The 16,089-nt window shown below is 44.2% G+C and overlaps 1 protein-coding gene across 8 annotated transcripts in view; it reads left to right on the top strand.

Annotated features, from left to right (window-relative positions):
• Nucleotides 1-16,089, top strand: part of ARHGEF3 (Rho guanine nucleotide exchange factor 3) — a 344,332-nt gene that overhangs the window by 255,904 nt on the left and 72,339 nt on the right. Inside the window, exon 1 of one of the 8 annotated variants that reach the window (XM_003818713.5) lies at nucleotides 13,864-14,225. The exons of 6 other annotated variants lie outside the window; for them this stretch is intronic. In XM_003818713.5, coding sequence (XP_003818761.1) covers nucleotides 14,130-14,225 — 96 coding nt within the window. In that variant the 5' untranslated portion in view covers nucleotides 13,864-14,129. Of the gene's footprint in view, nucleotides 1-13,863; nucleotides 14,226-16,089 lie in introns of those variants that run through there. One more of the 8 variants, XM_034956708.2, reaches the window with a different exon arrangement.

Raw genomic sequence — 16,089 nt, 5'->3', positions numbered from 1 at the left:
CAAGCAGCCCACCCTTGAAGGGCAGAAGGGAAGCTGTGACTGGGCAGAATCCACAAGGCAGCAAGACTTGGTCCACTGAAGGAACAGATAGCTCTCATAGTCATAACAGGCCTGTAGGAAGAAGACAGTGTAGGAACCAAATGCTGTTGTAAAGATAACACAGGCACTATGTAACCGAGTACCTATTTTTAAGTGACAGTGGTATATTTTAGGCCAGTTCTATCCCATTTGTAGTCCATCTCCATTTTCCCTCAGTAATTCTTTTCTCTTAGTTGATCTTTCCTCTGTTTCAACCTCTGGTTTGCTTTGCCATTTGATATTAAAAGAATCTATATGCATATGCATTTCTTGACAAATGAGTACATTGAGCTTAATTTTCTGATGAGCCTTCATAAAATATTACCACGCTGAACCAACCCAAAATGTGGGCTGCCTATACCAAACATGCTAATTTTAGACAGGGTGCTTTCATCAGTACATAAGATATGAATTTTTATTTGAAAGCTTTCCTGAAATTAAATAGCATAAAATCAAGATAATACTCCGTATACACTTCAGTCTTTGCTGTTTAATAGAATCACAGAAGCATACACATTTATGTTTAAATCACCTTGTTATATGGTTCAAGAATCTATGTCTCAGAGAGATCACTTGACTTGCCCAAGACCACAGACTTAATGGTAGGGCCAGATTGTATACCATGTCTTCTTTTTTTTTTTTTTTTTTTTTTAAATTTTTTTAGAGGTGGGGTCTCGCTCTGTTGCCCAGGCTGGAATGCAGTGGCATGATCATAGCTCACTGCAGCCTCAAACTCTTAGGCTCAAGCAATCACCCTGCCTCAGCCTCCTGAGTAGCTGGCACCATAGGCATATGCCACTGTGCCTGGCTAATTGTTATAATAATAATTGTTATTATTATTGTAGAGATGAGGTCTTACTTTGTGGCCCAGGCTAGTCTCAAACTCCTGGGCTCTAGTGATCCTCCCACCTTGGCCTCCCAAAGTGTTGGGATTATAGGTGTAAGCCACTGCACCTGGCCCATGTCTTCTAATTTAGGTCAGTTCACTCTTCACTGTGCTGCTTCTTTTATATATGTGCAACAGTCATATCCTTTTTTGAAATTATAAGATTAAATCAAAGAATTAATCTCTTTGGAAGCAAGGAGTGTTGGAAAAGTTCTCCAAATTCCATCTTTTTTCCTTAATTCATTTAAAAAAAAGGGGAGAAGGATGATTTATTTACCGGAAGGGTTAATAATAGCATGACGTGCTAACTGTATGCTTAGAAATCTGACATACATATTATCTTATTGGATTATTCATGTGTTTTTAACTCATTAAAACCTTGAAACTCTCATATCCCCATTTTATAGATGCTTAAACTGATGTTTGTCATCATTAAGTAAACTGTCCAAAGTCATATAGTTGGCAAGAGAAAACTTGGTATTTGAACCCAGGCTTCTCATTCTAAAGCAGAGGTGTCCAATCTTTTGGCTTCCGTGGGCCACAGTGGAAGAAGAATTGTCTTGGGCCACACATAAAATACACTAACACTAACAATAGCTGATGAGCTTTAAAAAAATCGCCAAAAAAAGTCTCATAACGTTTTAAGAAAGTTTACAAATTTATGTTGGGCCACATTTAAAGCCATCCTGGGATGCATGCAGCCTGTGGGCCATGGGTTGGAAAAGCTTGTTCTAGAGCTTGTATTCTATGTTCTTCCAGAAAGAAGGACAGAGTGTTGAGTATTCCACAAAGAAAATTTTGCTGTAAAGGCAGAGTGGGAGGGAAATATCTTATTCTTTTTCAGTTTACTAGCTCTTCACTTTATAATTTAACCTTCCATATTAAAAGCTTCTCTAGGAAGTGAGAATTAATTTGGGGGAAGGAAGCCTCAATTATTCCTGCTTCCAGCTGGTACAGATGCTTGGCCACTTCAGGACAGGTAGGAGGGAGAATGTTGGCATCTCTCTACTGAGCTCATAAACTGGAGAAGCATCTAAATTCAGGAATGATGCCAGGTGGGGTGGGGGTGTGGGAGGGAGGAAAAGGATGTGGTGTTTGGGGCCCATAACTCAGGAAATGTGATGGCACCTAATTTCAGAGTGGCATGAGGCAAGCATTTAGGAAAAGAATAGTGAACTATTGTTACAGGTTTTTTTTAAATGGGTGGGTTGTTTTTATAAAGTTTTATGAACAGGAAACTGAAGCAAAATGCTGATCCTTTTAGTTTCTGAGCTCTGCCAGCATCATTTTTATATTTATTTTTGAATTTTGATGACAGGCACTTCCTTTAACACTTCTGGGAGTAAAGTGTAACAAGATACCCCAAACTGCATTTCATAACAGCAGAATCCAAATGAAGAGTTGTAGTTTCAGATCTTTTCGATAACACGGTGAGACAGAACTGGATCCCTCCCCAGCCAGGGGAGAAAGAGAACTCTTTCAGTAACTGAGGCAGTCTGCAGAATTTTTTCCCTTTCAAAACATTCTAGAAAATTTGCCTAACATGTGGAAAACCTCTAACATGCATTAAAATGGGATAGGCTGTGGCAAAGAAAATACAGATCAAATTCTCCTCCTCCCATGAATCATAAAAACCCAGCCTTCCCAGCTATTGTTTCTCCTGGAAGATGACTTCATCTTAAAGAAAGTGGTTCTATCTGCTGTGTGTTTTGGATGCACTAAACCAACGTTTCAGGCATCTGGCTGCCAACTTTGGAGATGTTAAAAGCCTGTTTTGTTCCTGCAGGGCACTCTTTCATTGCCTACCTTATAAAAGTTATGTCTTAATTGCATTTTCCTGGCACCAGAGCAATCCTTGTACCTACCCATTGCATTTGGTTTTTCTGAGCCTGCAGGCAGCACTGGGTTATTAAAGTTCAAGGAGGAATCCACATGATGTTGGCTTTACAATTTTAATTCTCTCTTACCTTCTTTCCTCCCTACCTCCCACTCAGTGACAGATGAGCTTTGTTCACCATGTATTGTCTCTAAACCAGAATGAGCTCTCAAAATTATCTCTTGTAAGGCTCTAGGAGGGGAGAACATGACTCCCCTTTGGTGGAGCAGCTAGCAGAGAAGTTTCCTTCTTCCTTTGGCTTCTTTGAATAAAAAGTTCTTGAGTCTATAATTTATCATCAGCCTTGAACTTCAGATAAGCACCATGTTTAATCTTGCAGAAACATCAGGCAAAATCTGCCCCCTCCCTTAAAAGTCAGCCCCTTGGGGCCCACCTCAAGAAAACAGAGTTTTGATACAAATGGCATTAGGTGTGAGCATGGCAAGTTAAGAGGAAAAAAACATTTTTGTAGAGTTTAACCTGGAATCAAAAACCTAGGGAAGGGAATGAAAGAAATAACCTTTAAAGGGAAGGAAAAGGGCAGATGAGCATGTTGCACAGTGTCTTTGAAAATAAGCTATTTGATGTCCCTTCGTCACTAGTTTCAGCCCTCCTGGCAAGTCCACCTTGTTCAGGAATTAGTGTGTAAACAGCTGGAAGGAACTGAAAGCTCTATCATATCTGAGAGGCCCCCACAGTCTAACACTGTAGGAGCCGTTTCTCAAAGTGGTTTGGACTCTTCAAGAAGCTAAACATTAAAATTAGGGGCCTATTTGAATTACCTTTCAAAATTTCAAACAGCCCACTATAGTATTCTGCATATTATTTTTTGGTCCCATCTCAGAAGTTTTAAATATGGTGTATTCCTCCTTGCAAAAATCTTCTCTGGATTTGCTTCCTCTGTGACGTGTTCTTTGATTAGCCCCATTTCAATTTAATTTTCATTTCAACAAATATGAGCTGAGAGTCTGCTATGTGCCAGCGTAATAGGAGGAGCTGGGGCTACTGTGATGAGCAAGATAGATATGGTCCCTGTCCCCTTGTAGCTTGCAGCCGGGCAGCGGAGACAGACATAAAATCAGTCAATATGAGCAGGCTGACTACTGGGGAAGAAGAGGTACTTGGCACCTTGAGGGCACAAAACAAGGATTACCCTTGCCTGGGGGTCACAGACAACCTTGAATGAGAGGAATTAGCTAGGCACAGCTATCAGTTGGTTGTACTTATTAATGCTAGAGTTGAAGAATCAAATGATAGTGCAATGATAAAATCTGGGGAACTAGTGACTAAGTGCTTCTGTTCAGTCCTCTATTGCCAAGGCTTTTGGTTTAATCAGAATTGTGGGCACATGCGAACTATGTTTGCTGAGCTTGGTTTTGGCTCTGAGATGGAAAAAAATTCAAGTAAAGCAGAAACTGTCTTAATTCAGCTCCCACTTAACCAAAGCATTCAGTTAACCCACACCAACTAGCCCCTTTGTGAAGCGTGTCTAATACCCACAGCACACAGAACACTTTCAGCTAATATGCTGCTTCTAGCATACGCCAGCCAGTTTCCACTCCCACCAGATGAGACACATATTTGCCAGGAGTCCCCGAACCTGTTTCTACTAGTTGAACTTGTTCTGTAATTAAAGTCTTCTGCCCACGCCCCCACCCCCACCATCTGCCCCAGCCCCAGCCCTAGGTCTTTTTTCAAGTAAACATCTCAAGCCAAGTGCCCTCCTCCCATTCTCTGCTCTACAGCTAATTTTTAAAAAACGTAAATGCTGTCATGCCCTCTGGCTATGAAGATAAGCATGTTTTAAATTGGAACCTTGGATACCAGATTGTAAATCAAGTCCCAAGAGCCAGAACACATCTCCTAGTGGGTGGCTTACTTGGTAGTTTACTCAGAGTATAGATTTGTCAATTTTTCATCGTATCCTTGAGGCACCCATCTGTATATAGCATGGTGTGGCACACAATAGTTCCTCAGTGCACGTTTGTTTGGATGAACAAATTAAGAGGCTGCTTATTCCCATTCTGGGTTTTGATGCTACAGCCATTGGGCTAATTACGCCCTGTGCACCTCAGGACTGAAGATTTGTGGTCAGAGCATTTCTAGCCTGTGGCTGGGGGATCATTATTGGGCTTGCTGATCATTCTGATTCATAACACTATGTATGTTACTCAAACAGTGCTTTTTGAGGGTATTTTACAGATTTCTGGGTCTGCTGCCAAAGATTCCAATTCATTGGACCCAAAGTGGGCCTTAGGGATATATATGGATTTGATAAGCTTCTTAGTCAATTTCACAGCAGGTGGTCTCTGGGAGTGTCCCTGACTCCTCAGAAGTCATTTCTCTATAAATGTATGGGTTTTCAAATTCAGGCCAGATGATATGAATACTGCCGTATTTTGCTATTTTACACATTTTCCTCCACATGTTAACTTCTCTTGAATTGCCAAGGGTCTTACAATTGATCATATAATTTAATTGACAATATTTTTCTTTTCTTTTCTTTTCTTTTTGTTTTTGAGACTGAGTGTCTCTCTGTCACCCAGGCCGGAGTGCAGTGGTATAGTCTCAAGCTCACTGCAACCTCTGCTTCCTGGGTTCAAGCCTCCCGAGTAGCTGGGACTACAGATGTGTGCCACCATGCCAGTTACTTTGTCTATTTCTTGTAGCGACAGGGTTTCAGCATGTTGCCCAGGCTGGTCTCTAACTCCTGGGCTCAAATGATCTGCCCGCCTCAGCTTCCCAAAGTGCTGAGATGACAGGGGTAAGCCACCACACCCAGCCTATTTTAGAGAGTACATAAAATAATAGCACATATTACAGTCTTAGGTTCGACAAAATACGGTACTTTGATTACTGAGTTTGTAGTTGATGGAGGAGAAAACACCTCTAACATCCAAAGCTGGAATGTATACATTTTAGGTTCTAATTTCTCTGAATAATGGTTACTATACGAAACCCACATAAAGGAATACCTTAGTTGTAGTCTGAGGGGAATAAATAACTAAATAAATATATGGCCAGGCACGGTGGCTGACGTCTGTAATCCCTTTGGGAGGTCGAGGCAGGTGGATGACATGAGGCCAGGAGTTCGAGACCAGCCTGACCCACATGGTGAAACCCAGTCTTTCCTAAAAATACAAAAATTAGCCAGGCATGGTGGTGCACATCTGTAATCCCAGCTACTCAGGAGTCTGAGGCAGGAGAATCGCTTGAACCTGGGAGGTGGAGGTTGCATTGAACCGAGATTGCACCACTGCACTCCAGCCTGGGTGACAAAGTGAGACTCTGTCACAAAGGAAAAAAAAAAAGTAAAGTAAAAAATATTTTAAAAATTAAATATAACATATTTATTGAATCCTTAACCCCCAAATATGAAATACTCTCAAAGGCAGACTCTCCAGAAAATTCAAAGACACTCTAGTAGTACACAGAAAATGTTTTATTACTTCTGTGGGCAGAACAAGCCTGCTGATAGTTATAAGTTCAAATTGGAGAAGGTCAGGTTTCTTACTGCAAAATCTTGAGTGAGACAGGTTTTTGTTTATACAAACCGTGCATCCAGAAACACCATATATCAAGAAAACAGTAAATTAAACCCCTTAGGGTTTTCATTTAATCACTGAGTTTGCATTTCTGCCCCCCAAAACAAATATAGTGGCGAAGGTTGTCCTGGGGAAGAATAAGACTTGAAAAAAATTCCCTCTTCCCTGGTTTCTTCTTTATTATATTTCATTGAAATTTTAATTTTCACTGGTGTTTTAAAGTATATTTGTGTACCTGAAGCAGTTTAAGACAGTTTTCTGTCCCCTCACTCCCTTACTCCTATATTCCTCTTTATTCTTTTGTCTGTCTTGTGTTTTATGGAATTTGTTATTCAGCCAACGGTCAGGTTTGGGCATCAGGGAAGACTTGATTCATTGCCCTGTTCTGGGGTTTCTTGGCACTCAAGCATTTCTTCTTTGCCCCACCAAGCCTAAGCTGATATTTGATACTAATCAATGATCAAAGTCTGAAGTGAAAATACCTTGAGGTCAATACCCACAGATTCCCTTGGCTCCAATACCATATTTCAGTACCACTCTCTCTTTACCACAGCGTTTCTCAATAGTGGCACTATTGGCATTTTGGACCTGCTAATTCTTTGTTATGGGAAGCTGTTCTGTGTATCATAAGTGTTAACAGCATCCCTGGCCTTTACCTATTAGATGCCAATGGCACCCTGGCCTTGTCCACTGACAATCAATCAAAAATACATCCAGAGAGTGCCAAATATCTGCTGGGAGGTAAAATCACCATTGGTTGAGAAGTATTGCTCTTATGAACCAGAGGCTAGCAAATGTTTATGATGTTTCAGGGTAAAACACTTCAATATTATTATTTTTTTGAAAAAAAAAATTTTGCTAATTTCATAGCTAATTTTTTATTTTTATTTTAATTAATTAATTATTTTGAGACAGGTTCTCACTCTGTTGCCTAGGCTGGAGTGCACTGGCATGATTATGGCTCACTGCAACCTCGACCTCCTGAGCTCAAGGGATCCTCCCACCTCAGCCTCCTAAGTAGCTGGGACCATAGGCACATGCTACTACGCCCAGCTACTTTTTGGATATTTCTTTTTTTGTAGAGATGGGGATCTCATTATGTTGTTCAGGCTGGTCTCGAACTCCTGCGCTCAAGCAACCCCCCTGCTTCGTCATCCCAAAGTGCTGGGATTACAGGCGCGAGCCACTGTGACTGGCTAATTTATTATTACTATTTTTTTTGCTTTATAGCTGATAATCCACAGGATTAGCTCAGCTGGGAGAGAGAGATACTCTCCTTTAACCAGTTTTTCAGAAAATGAGACCTTAAAGAAAATGCAAGAATTAAGCCTTCCAGCTTTAGACTATCCGGGGATACTTTTTTTTTTTTTTTTTTTGAGACAGAGTCTAACTTTGTCACCCAGGCTAGAGTGCAGTGGCACGATCTCGGCTCACTGCAACCTCTGCCTCCCAGGTTCAAGTGATTCTCCTGCCTCAGCCTCCTGAGTATCTAGGACTACAGGCACCCGCCACCATGCCTGGCTAATTTTCGTATTTTTAGTAGAGACGGGGTTTCACCATGTTGGTCAGGCTGGTCTTGAACTCCTGACCTCAGGTGATCCACCCGCCTTGGCCTCCCAAAGTGCTGGGATTACAGGCATGAGCCACTGTGCCCAGCCCAGAGATACATTTTTGTAAATCTAGACTGGAGTCAGTGGACAGCTCCTCAGGCAAAGGGAGAATGGTAATACTGGTATGAGTTTAGAGATGATGGTTGCTTCATTTGTGCCATTTTTACCTGTCTAGCAGTAAATCACAGTCCTGATCTGTCAGAATTCACTGCCAGAACTTCTTTAGGTTCCCTCCCCATCAAAACTGAAATTAGAGAGAGGAGAGGGGGGCTTGGTCATTAACTGGAAATGTCACCCAAGTGGAAGAGGAGGGGAAAGGTGTTGCAACACTCATGTGCCCAACATATACCTACACATCCATGCCACTTTAGCAGGTAGAAGAGATGACTTCAGATACCAGGGAAAGCAAATAGAGGTACACATATTGGAGGCCCAGGCTTTCGGGGATCAGCTACTGTTCCTTGAGCTCCTTATTCAAATGTAAACACATAGGTTACAATTGAAAGGCCACATTTTAAAATTGGCCTTATTCTTTGAGCAAGTATGTATTAAACATCTGCCTGGCATAGAAGTTCAGGAATGGGTGGAGAAGAGGAGGGGAGAAATGTATCTAATTGAACACCTGACTGTAATAAGCATTCATTAATTATTTGATAAATGAATGAATGGATGGATGAACAAGCCTTTAAAGAAAAAGGCTTTTGTAAATCAGTCTAGATTTACAAAAATGTATCTCTGGGCTGGGCACAGTGGCTCACACCTGTAATCCCAGCACTTTGGGAGGGCAAGGCGGGCAGATCACTTGAGGTCAGGAGTTCGAGACCAGCCTGGCCAACATGGTGAAACCCCGTCTCTACTAAAAATACAAAAAATTAGCCGGGCGTGGTGGTGTGTACCTGTAATCCCAGCTACTCAGGATTCTGAGGTGGGAAAATTGCTTGAGGCCAGGAGGCGGAGGTTGCAGTGAGCAAGATCACACCACTGTACTCCATCCTAGGCAACAGAGCAAGACTGTGTCTCAAAAAAGAAAAAAGGAACTCGCTATTCCTCATGTTAAAATATAACGCTAAAAGGACAAAGCATTGTCCTGTTGGCTGAGAAGGTTGTCACAGCCATGTTAGCTTCTGGTTTTATCCTCAGGCTAGGCCTGCTCTGCTCCCAATCATGGGACTGGGATTTAAGGAGTTGACAGATGGTCTCCAAGCCATGCCTGGTTGTCTGCAAGTCTAAAAGGAGCTAATAACCAGTGGTGGGCTTCTGTATTCAGGCCTACCATTCCACCAGCAGCCCAAATGACCCCCGCTCAACACAGGCAAGACCACAGGCCCTGTGCTTGGCACAGTTCCTGCAAATGCAGAACAGCCCTCTTTATTTCAGTCTCCAGGCTTCTGGCTGGCAAGGAACACTGCCCGGCTGTGAAGCATTTTATAGGATTATAACGGGCTGTGCCGAAGGCAAGTTCTGAAAGACACTTTGTGCCGTTTCTTTGAGTGAAGCTGCCTGTTAGAGCAGTGTTGTTCCTAAGCCCATAAACACACACACAGGCAGAATGGGGAGCTCTGGGCTCCTGAGGCCACTTAGCTTGGCGGCATTGCAGGACTAGACCAGCTTCCCTCAACTGTGACACTAACCTTAGGGATATGCTTGGAGGCCCTCCTGCAGGGCTGCCTGTTTTCTGACAGTCTTTGTTCACGGACACCCCCAGATAGAGTCTCAGGCAGATTGCATAAAACCCAAATCTGTCAGTGGTGGAGCAGTGCATTACATGTGGGGAAGGTGCTGAAGTCAGGGACCACGGTGGAAATTGCATGAGGTCAGAAATACTCCTGAAATAGCTAATCCTGACCTTAACCTATATACTGATGGAAGTTAAAAAAAAAATACTCCTGAAAAATTCGTTAAATGCCTCAAGGACCATATACATGGCTTGTATGCATCCCAAATTGCTGGCTTGAGTTTATAGGCTTTGTTGTACCAAAAATATCTGTATTTAAACACCAGAATCCGATTCTGGATGGTGAGACGTTCATGCTATAAGAAGCTTGGAAGAATCAGACCACCCAAGAGAATTCCAGATTCTCATCTTTCCTTTTGTAGCTTATGCTTTTTTACAGCACTATTTAAATTGTTACAGGCCATTAGCAATCTCTCTGCCTCTGTCTGTCTCTCTTTGCCTAGCATGTATAGTGGAAAAGAGGTATGTTTGCCATATATATGTTGTGTAGCCCTGTGTATTTATTGATTTTTATGGCTCCAGTATATTTTAAGGAAAGCAAAGAAATGTTTTAAGAGAAGATGGATACAGCAGCCTTCTCATCAATCAATATGACTGTTCATTGCTCTGCAATAGTTGTGCTTCAACCTAAGTTGCACTTTAACATTTCTTCGGAGGCCAGGCACAGTGGCTTATGCTTGTAATCCTAGCGCTTTGGGAGGCCGAGGTGGGTGGATCACTTGAGCTCAGGAATTCAAGACCAGCCTGAGCAACATGGTGAAACCCCATCACCACAAAAAATATAAAAATTAGCTGGGCGTGGTGGTGTGTGCCTGTAGTCCCAGCTACTTGAGGGGCTGAGGTGGGAGAATTGCTTGAGACCAGGAGGTTGAGGCTGCAGTGAGCCAAGATTGTGCCACTGCACTCCAGCCTGGGCAACAAAGTGAGACCCTGTCTCAAAAAAATACAATAAACATATTTCTTAGGGTTTTTTTACTGTTACACTGGATTTATGGTATGTCAGACTCCCTGCTCGGCCCTAAGGATACTGCAATGAGCAACCCAGTCCCAGGGCTATCAGACGTCGCCAGGGTGACTATTTTCTTCACCAAGTGCTGTAAGTATATTTTCCAACTTGAGAACACGGCCCAGCAAGCTCTTCTGGGAGTCAAAGCCAGTGGCTTTGATGGCAAGTGTCTTCTAGTTGAGATAGTGGACTGTGAGGGCCAGAAGAGCAGGCAGAGAAAGAGGAATAAGAAGTGGCTCGGGTACTTGGGCACAGGTTCTTGGTGGCCAGACAAGCCCTGAGTGAGGCATGTCACTGCCTCTGGCCCTGCCTTTGGCTGTATAGTTAATCAGGGGCTACTTGGAGATGAGGTTACTCTCACACCCCCACCAAGCTTGGCTAAGCTTTTGGAGCACTTGTGTGAGCTCCCCATCAGCACAGCTCAGGCTAAAAGGATAAAGTTGTGTTCAGGAATACAAATAGGAAAAATCAGTGGTTCTGAGGTGCTCTTTCCTGCCCCATACCTCTTCTGAGACAGTTTTCTTCCTATTGCTTCAGGTTGTCTATCAAGGGAAAAAAACTCAGGTGCTCTCTTCAATTTCAGTTGGAACCTCCACCCATTCAGGAGCTTCATTTACATGTGTGGTAATAACAGGCTGGTTACACAGGGCCCAATTCTTTCTGCCTCCAAAGGCAGTTTGTCTGCACTAGCTGGGTAGGAAAGTAAGTGGATTTAGTGTGAGGGTGTGGATTTGATACCTGGGATGAAGAGCTATGTATTATGAGGTGTCCTGCCCGAGAAGTAGGAACTGCTGGGTTCTGACCTCAGCTAGAAGCAAAGAGCACGCAAACAGGGACTGGATATCACCATTCCCACTATCCCCTGCATCCCCAGGAAGTAAAAACAAAAGACAGTGTCTCCGTAGATCACCACCTGATGTAGTCATGACTTTCCACATGAGGAGGAAAAAGATTCAACAGTACAGTCTACAAAATAACTTTTGAGAGATGATCATTTTAGGGCTGGGCATGGTGGCTCACACCTGTAATCCCAGCACTTTGGGTGGTTGAGGCAGGTGGATTGCTTGAGCTCAGGGGTTGGAGACCAGCCTGGGCAAACATGGCAAAACCCTGTCTCTACAAAAATACAAAAATTAGCCGGGCACACTGGTCCAGGCCTGTAGTCCCAGCTACTTGGGAGGCTGAGGTGGAAAGATCACTTGAGCCCAGGAGGAGGAGGTTGCAGTGAGCCAAGATCATGCCACTACACTCCAGCCTGGGCAACAAAGCAAGACCCTATCTCAAAAAAAAAAAAAGAAAAAGAAAAAATATGATAATTATAATATTTTAAAAAACTATAATTTCCCAAGAAGTGCCGTGAATGAAGGTATTTTTCTTTTTTTCTCTTGAGACAGGGTCTCACTCTGCCACCAGGCTAGAGTGCAGTGGTGCAATCATAGCTCACCACAGCCTTGAACTCTTGGGCTCAGGAATCCTCCCACCTCAACCTCGGGATTAGCTGAGACTACAGGCATGCACTACCATACCTGGCTAATTTTTAAATTTTTTTGTAGAGGCAGGGTCTTGCTATGTTGCTTAGGCTGGTCTTGAACTGTTGGCCTCAAGCCACACTGCTGCTTTGGCCTTCCAAAGTGTTGGGATTACAGGTGTGAGCCACTCTACCTAGCCATCGTTTCTTTTTTCTTTTCTTTTCTTTTTCCTTCCTTCCTTCCTCTATTTCTTTCTTTTTTTCTTTTCTTTTTTATTTTTTTTCAGGGTCTCTGTCACCCAGGCTGGAGTGCAGTGGTATGATCTTGGCTCACTGCAACTTCTGCCTCCCAGGATCAAGTGATCCTCCCACCTCAGCCTCTGGAGTAGTTGGGATTACAGGTGTGCACCACCATCCCTGGCTAATTTTTTGTATTTTTTTGTGGACACAGGGTTTCACTGCTGCCCAGGCTGTATTTTTCTTATAAAAAATTTTAAAACATGAGCTATAAGCTTAAGTCCCTTTTGTTCACTATCTTTAATTCTTTAAACCCAGGTGCCTCCCTTCAGCCACAGGGGAACTGGTAAAAGCTTGCTGTGGATTCTTGTAGACAGTGTTCAATGCTATTTACCCACAAATATGTCTTTATAGAAAATATATGATATTCTTTGGTAAACTTGTATTTTTTTTTAACACAAATGGTATTGTATTATGCTTAGTCTGCAATTATTTTTAAACTGAGTCTAATACATTGGAGATCTTTCCATGCCACACCCATAGACCCATCTCCTTTTTCACTGCTGCTAAGCGGTATTACACAGTGAAGAAAGTTTATTTAAGCACTCCCTATTGATGGATATATTACCATTGTTTCCAGTTATTTTTCATTTTTTACTGCCCCAGACAGGGCTGCTGCAAACAACCTTATGATCAATCGCCTTCTTGGGCATTTATAATGTCATTGTTTCTCCAAAAAGGATCCAGAAAGGTGTGGTAGTGCCGGGTCATCCATGCACAGCTTTATACTTGAAGGACACTCTGTCAGATTGCCCTCGAGTGTCAGGCAGCCTCTGAATATGCTAGTCAAATTTAAAAGTGGGTGCAAAGGGGAAAGGTCTCGAGGGAATTTTCCAGGGATGGTGGAAATGTTTCGTATACCGACTGTGGAGGTGGTTATACGGGTGTTTACATTTGTCAGAACTCAACAAACGGTACTCTTAAAATGGGTGCATTTTGCCATTTGTAGATTATATTCCACTGACATTCATTAAAAAAAACAAACAAAAACAAAACAAAACAAAACAAAACAAAAAAACGTGCAGTGGCCTGGGAACAGGGTAAGAGAGAACACCACCCCTTTCTAATGTGGGCTTTTAAAACGCTCGCTTTTCCCCCCAGGCTCCTTCCTGCCTCCAGGTGTCACTACAGCCTCCTTTCTCCCCGTCGCCCGGTTTCGCCCCAGCCTCCTTTCTACCAGCAGCCTCTTTCACCCGGAGAGTGCCAAAGAGCCCGAAAGGAGCTATCATGGGGTCTGCCTGCCCCGCAATCGCGGCCCACGTTCCGCGGGGGCGCCCGGAGTCGAATACCAGCGGGGAAAGAGAGGTCCCTCTCCACCCGCGGGACCGCCCCACGCCCCTCGCAGCCCCAGGAGGTGTCCGCGCGGCGGCACGTGGGCCCTCCCGGCAGCGTGGGGCGGTGCCGAGCCGGCGGCCCGCCCCCTCCCCACCCATCAAGGCGTGGCTGGCACGGTCCCGCCCACTCGGCTCCGGAGCCCAGTCGAGTCCCGCCCGGCTAGAAGCCGGCTGTCGGTCTCCGTGTCGCCGCCGCCGCCCGGCATCGTGGAGCTGGGGCCCCCTTTTGCCTGGGAGTTTTGTAGTCGCCTAGGGTCAGCGGTGACATCCCAAAGGGCAGGCCCGGCAGCCGCCATGGTGGCCAAGGATTACCCCTTCTACCTCACGGTCAAGAGAGCGAACTGCAGCCTGGAGCTACCCCCGGCCAGCGGTCCGGCCAAGGACGCTGAGGTAGGGCCGCGCCCTGCACCTGGACCTCTATGGGTCATCTGCCTGTCTCGTCTGCCTCCATCTCCCATTCTCGGCGCCCGTCCAGTGTCACTGTCTCTGTTTCCATCTCTCACTCTCCGTGTGTGCCACTTTCTCTCTCTACATCTCTCCCACAGTCTTCTTTGTGTCTCCCCGTCGCCATCTCTCACCCTGTCTCCTTTTCTCTCGCTTTTTCTCTGTGGACCAAGCACTAGCTGCCTCCTCTCTCCCTGTCCCTCTACCTGCCGGTCTGGGAGCAACCGCCTCCTTGCCTTTGCAGGGCTCTCAGACTGTCCATCTTCTGTCTGGACTCTCAGAGGGACTTTCTCCTACTGTCAGCAAGCCCCAGTGTCAGGGAAGTGTCAGCAAGCCCCAGTGTCGCTACCCTTTAAGCGAGTTTTTTTTGCCTGGGTTGTGAGAGCAGAGGGACGTACCAGCCCTCTCACCTGTCAGACTTGGCCTTGCAGCCAAGCCTTTGGCAGCAAAAACAGGACACAGCACCTCGGCCTATCACCTGTGGCCAGTGAGGGTCATTCAGCTGGGGGGCTGGGGCTAAATGAGTAAATTGGAGTGTCTCCCACATGGATCTTGAAAATGAATTAAAGTCCTTAGGGTCAATGGAAAGCTGCCTTGGAACATTGGAAACATTTCTCTTTCTGGGAACTTTCCTGTGCCTTGCGGGCGATGTGAAGGAGTGCTCCCAGGTTATGTTTAGTGTGCCTTTTCCTCTTGCGTGTTATTTCTCTGGCACATAGCTCACTGGCCTTAAAGGTTGGGTTCAGCTGGAGGAGAAAGCATCCCTCTCTTTGAGGGTCTTAGGGAATACAGTCGCTTTCGCTAGATTACAGCTTTGCTGTGGTCAAGCTGCGGTGGAACCCACAGGACCCAGCTAGTCATTGCCGCTCATGCGTGTATCTGGGAGCTTTCCACTCTCCCACACCTCACTCTGCGAACATCAAACATCACCACCACCACTGGGGAAAGGCTGAAGGCAGGTGTGCATCCGGCCTTGTCACAGCATTCTTGAGGTTCCACCCACTCGCCTTCCTTGGGTCTGCTCAGCTGTATGCACTTGGCTCACTGAATCATGTATATTCGGGAGCACACCATCAAAGATTCATTTCCTCTAGCAAGAGCTGCTTCAAGCTGACAGGACTCCAAGCAGTCTCTGGTTGTATTCAGCTTTCTATACGCTGAGCACAAACTAACTTCTCCCTCACTCAAACCCAACCCTACACTCCAGCTCAGTCGAATATTATCACAAAGAGTTTTTGTTGCCAGCAGCTGTGAAAGTGTGATGGCCCTAGTGGCATTTGCATAGAATTCAGGTTGGTCAGGCCTGGAATGGATATAATATTTTTTCAGTGGGAACTTCCTAATTTAATCAACATAGGAGCAGCGCAATTGGTGCCCGCTCAAACTCCACTTGTAAGGAAGAAAGGCATAACCAATAAATTAATAAATTGAAGTGGGCCAAAGAAAAGAATAGTGAGGATAGCTGAGGACTCTAACCAGTCCCTTCCTACTATCACTTAGTCCTGTGTTTTTGAGTAGTTTAGCTAAAGGCTTAGGTAAAACTTGCCTGCTTAATTTCATTTTATTCTTGTACATAGAATATAGATATGTCTATATATCACAAATATGAAACTTATCACATGTCAAATATTAATTTTCTTCATTGGTAGCTGGATCTAGACTATAAAATATGACTTATTTTCCTCGTATGGGGATATCCTGGTGTGAGAAATAAGGAAGGGGTTGGAATAGTTTTGGAAATAGTTGGTAAATATTTTTCAGATATCACTATTGGGGTTTTTGTTTGTTTTTTAGTGTTTGATTTAAACAC

The sequence above is a fragment of the Pan paniscus genome, chromosome 2 (assembly GCF_029289425.2).
Source record: "Pan paniscus chromosome 2, NHGRI_mPanPan1-v2.0_pri, whole genome shotgun sequence".
NCBI classification, from domain to species: domain Eukaryota; kingdom Metazoa; phylum Chordata; class Mammalia; order Primates; family Hominidae; genus Pan; species Pan paniscus.
The sequence above is the reverse complement of the archived record's forward strand: the minus strand, read 5'-3'. Positions and strand labels throughout refer to the sequence as shown.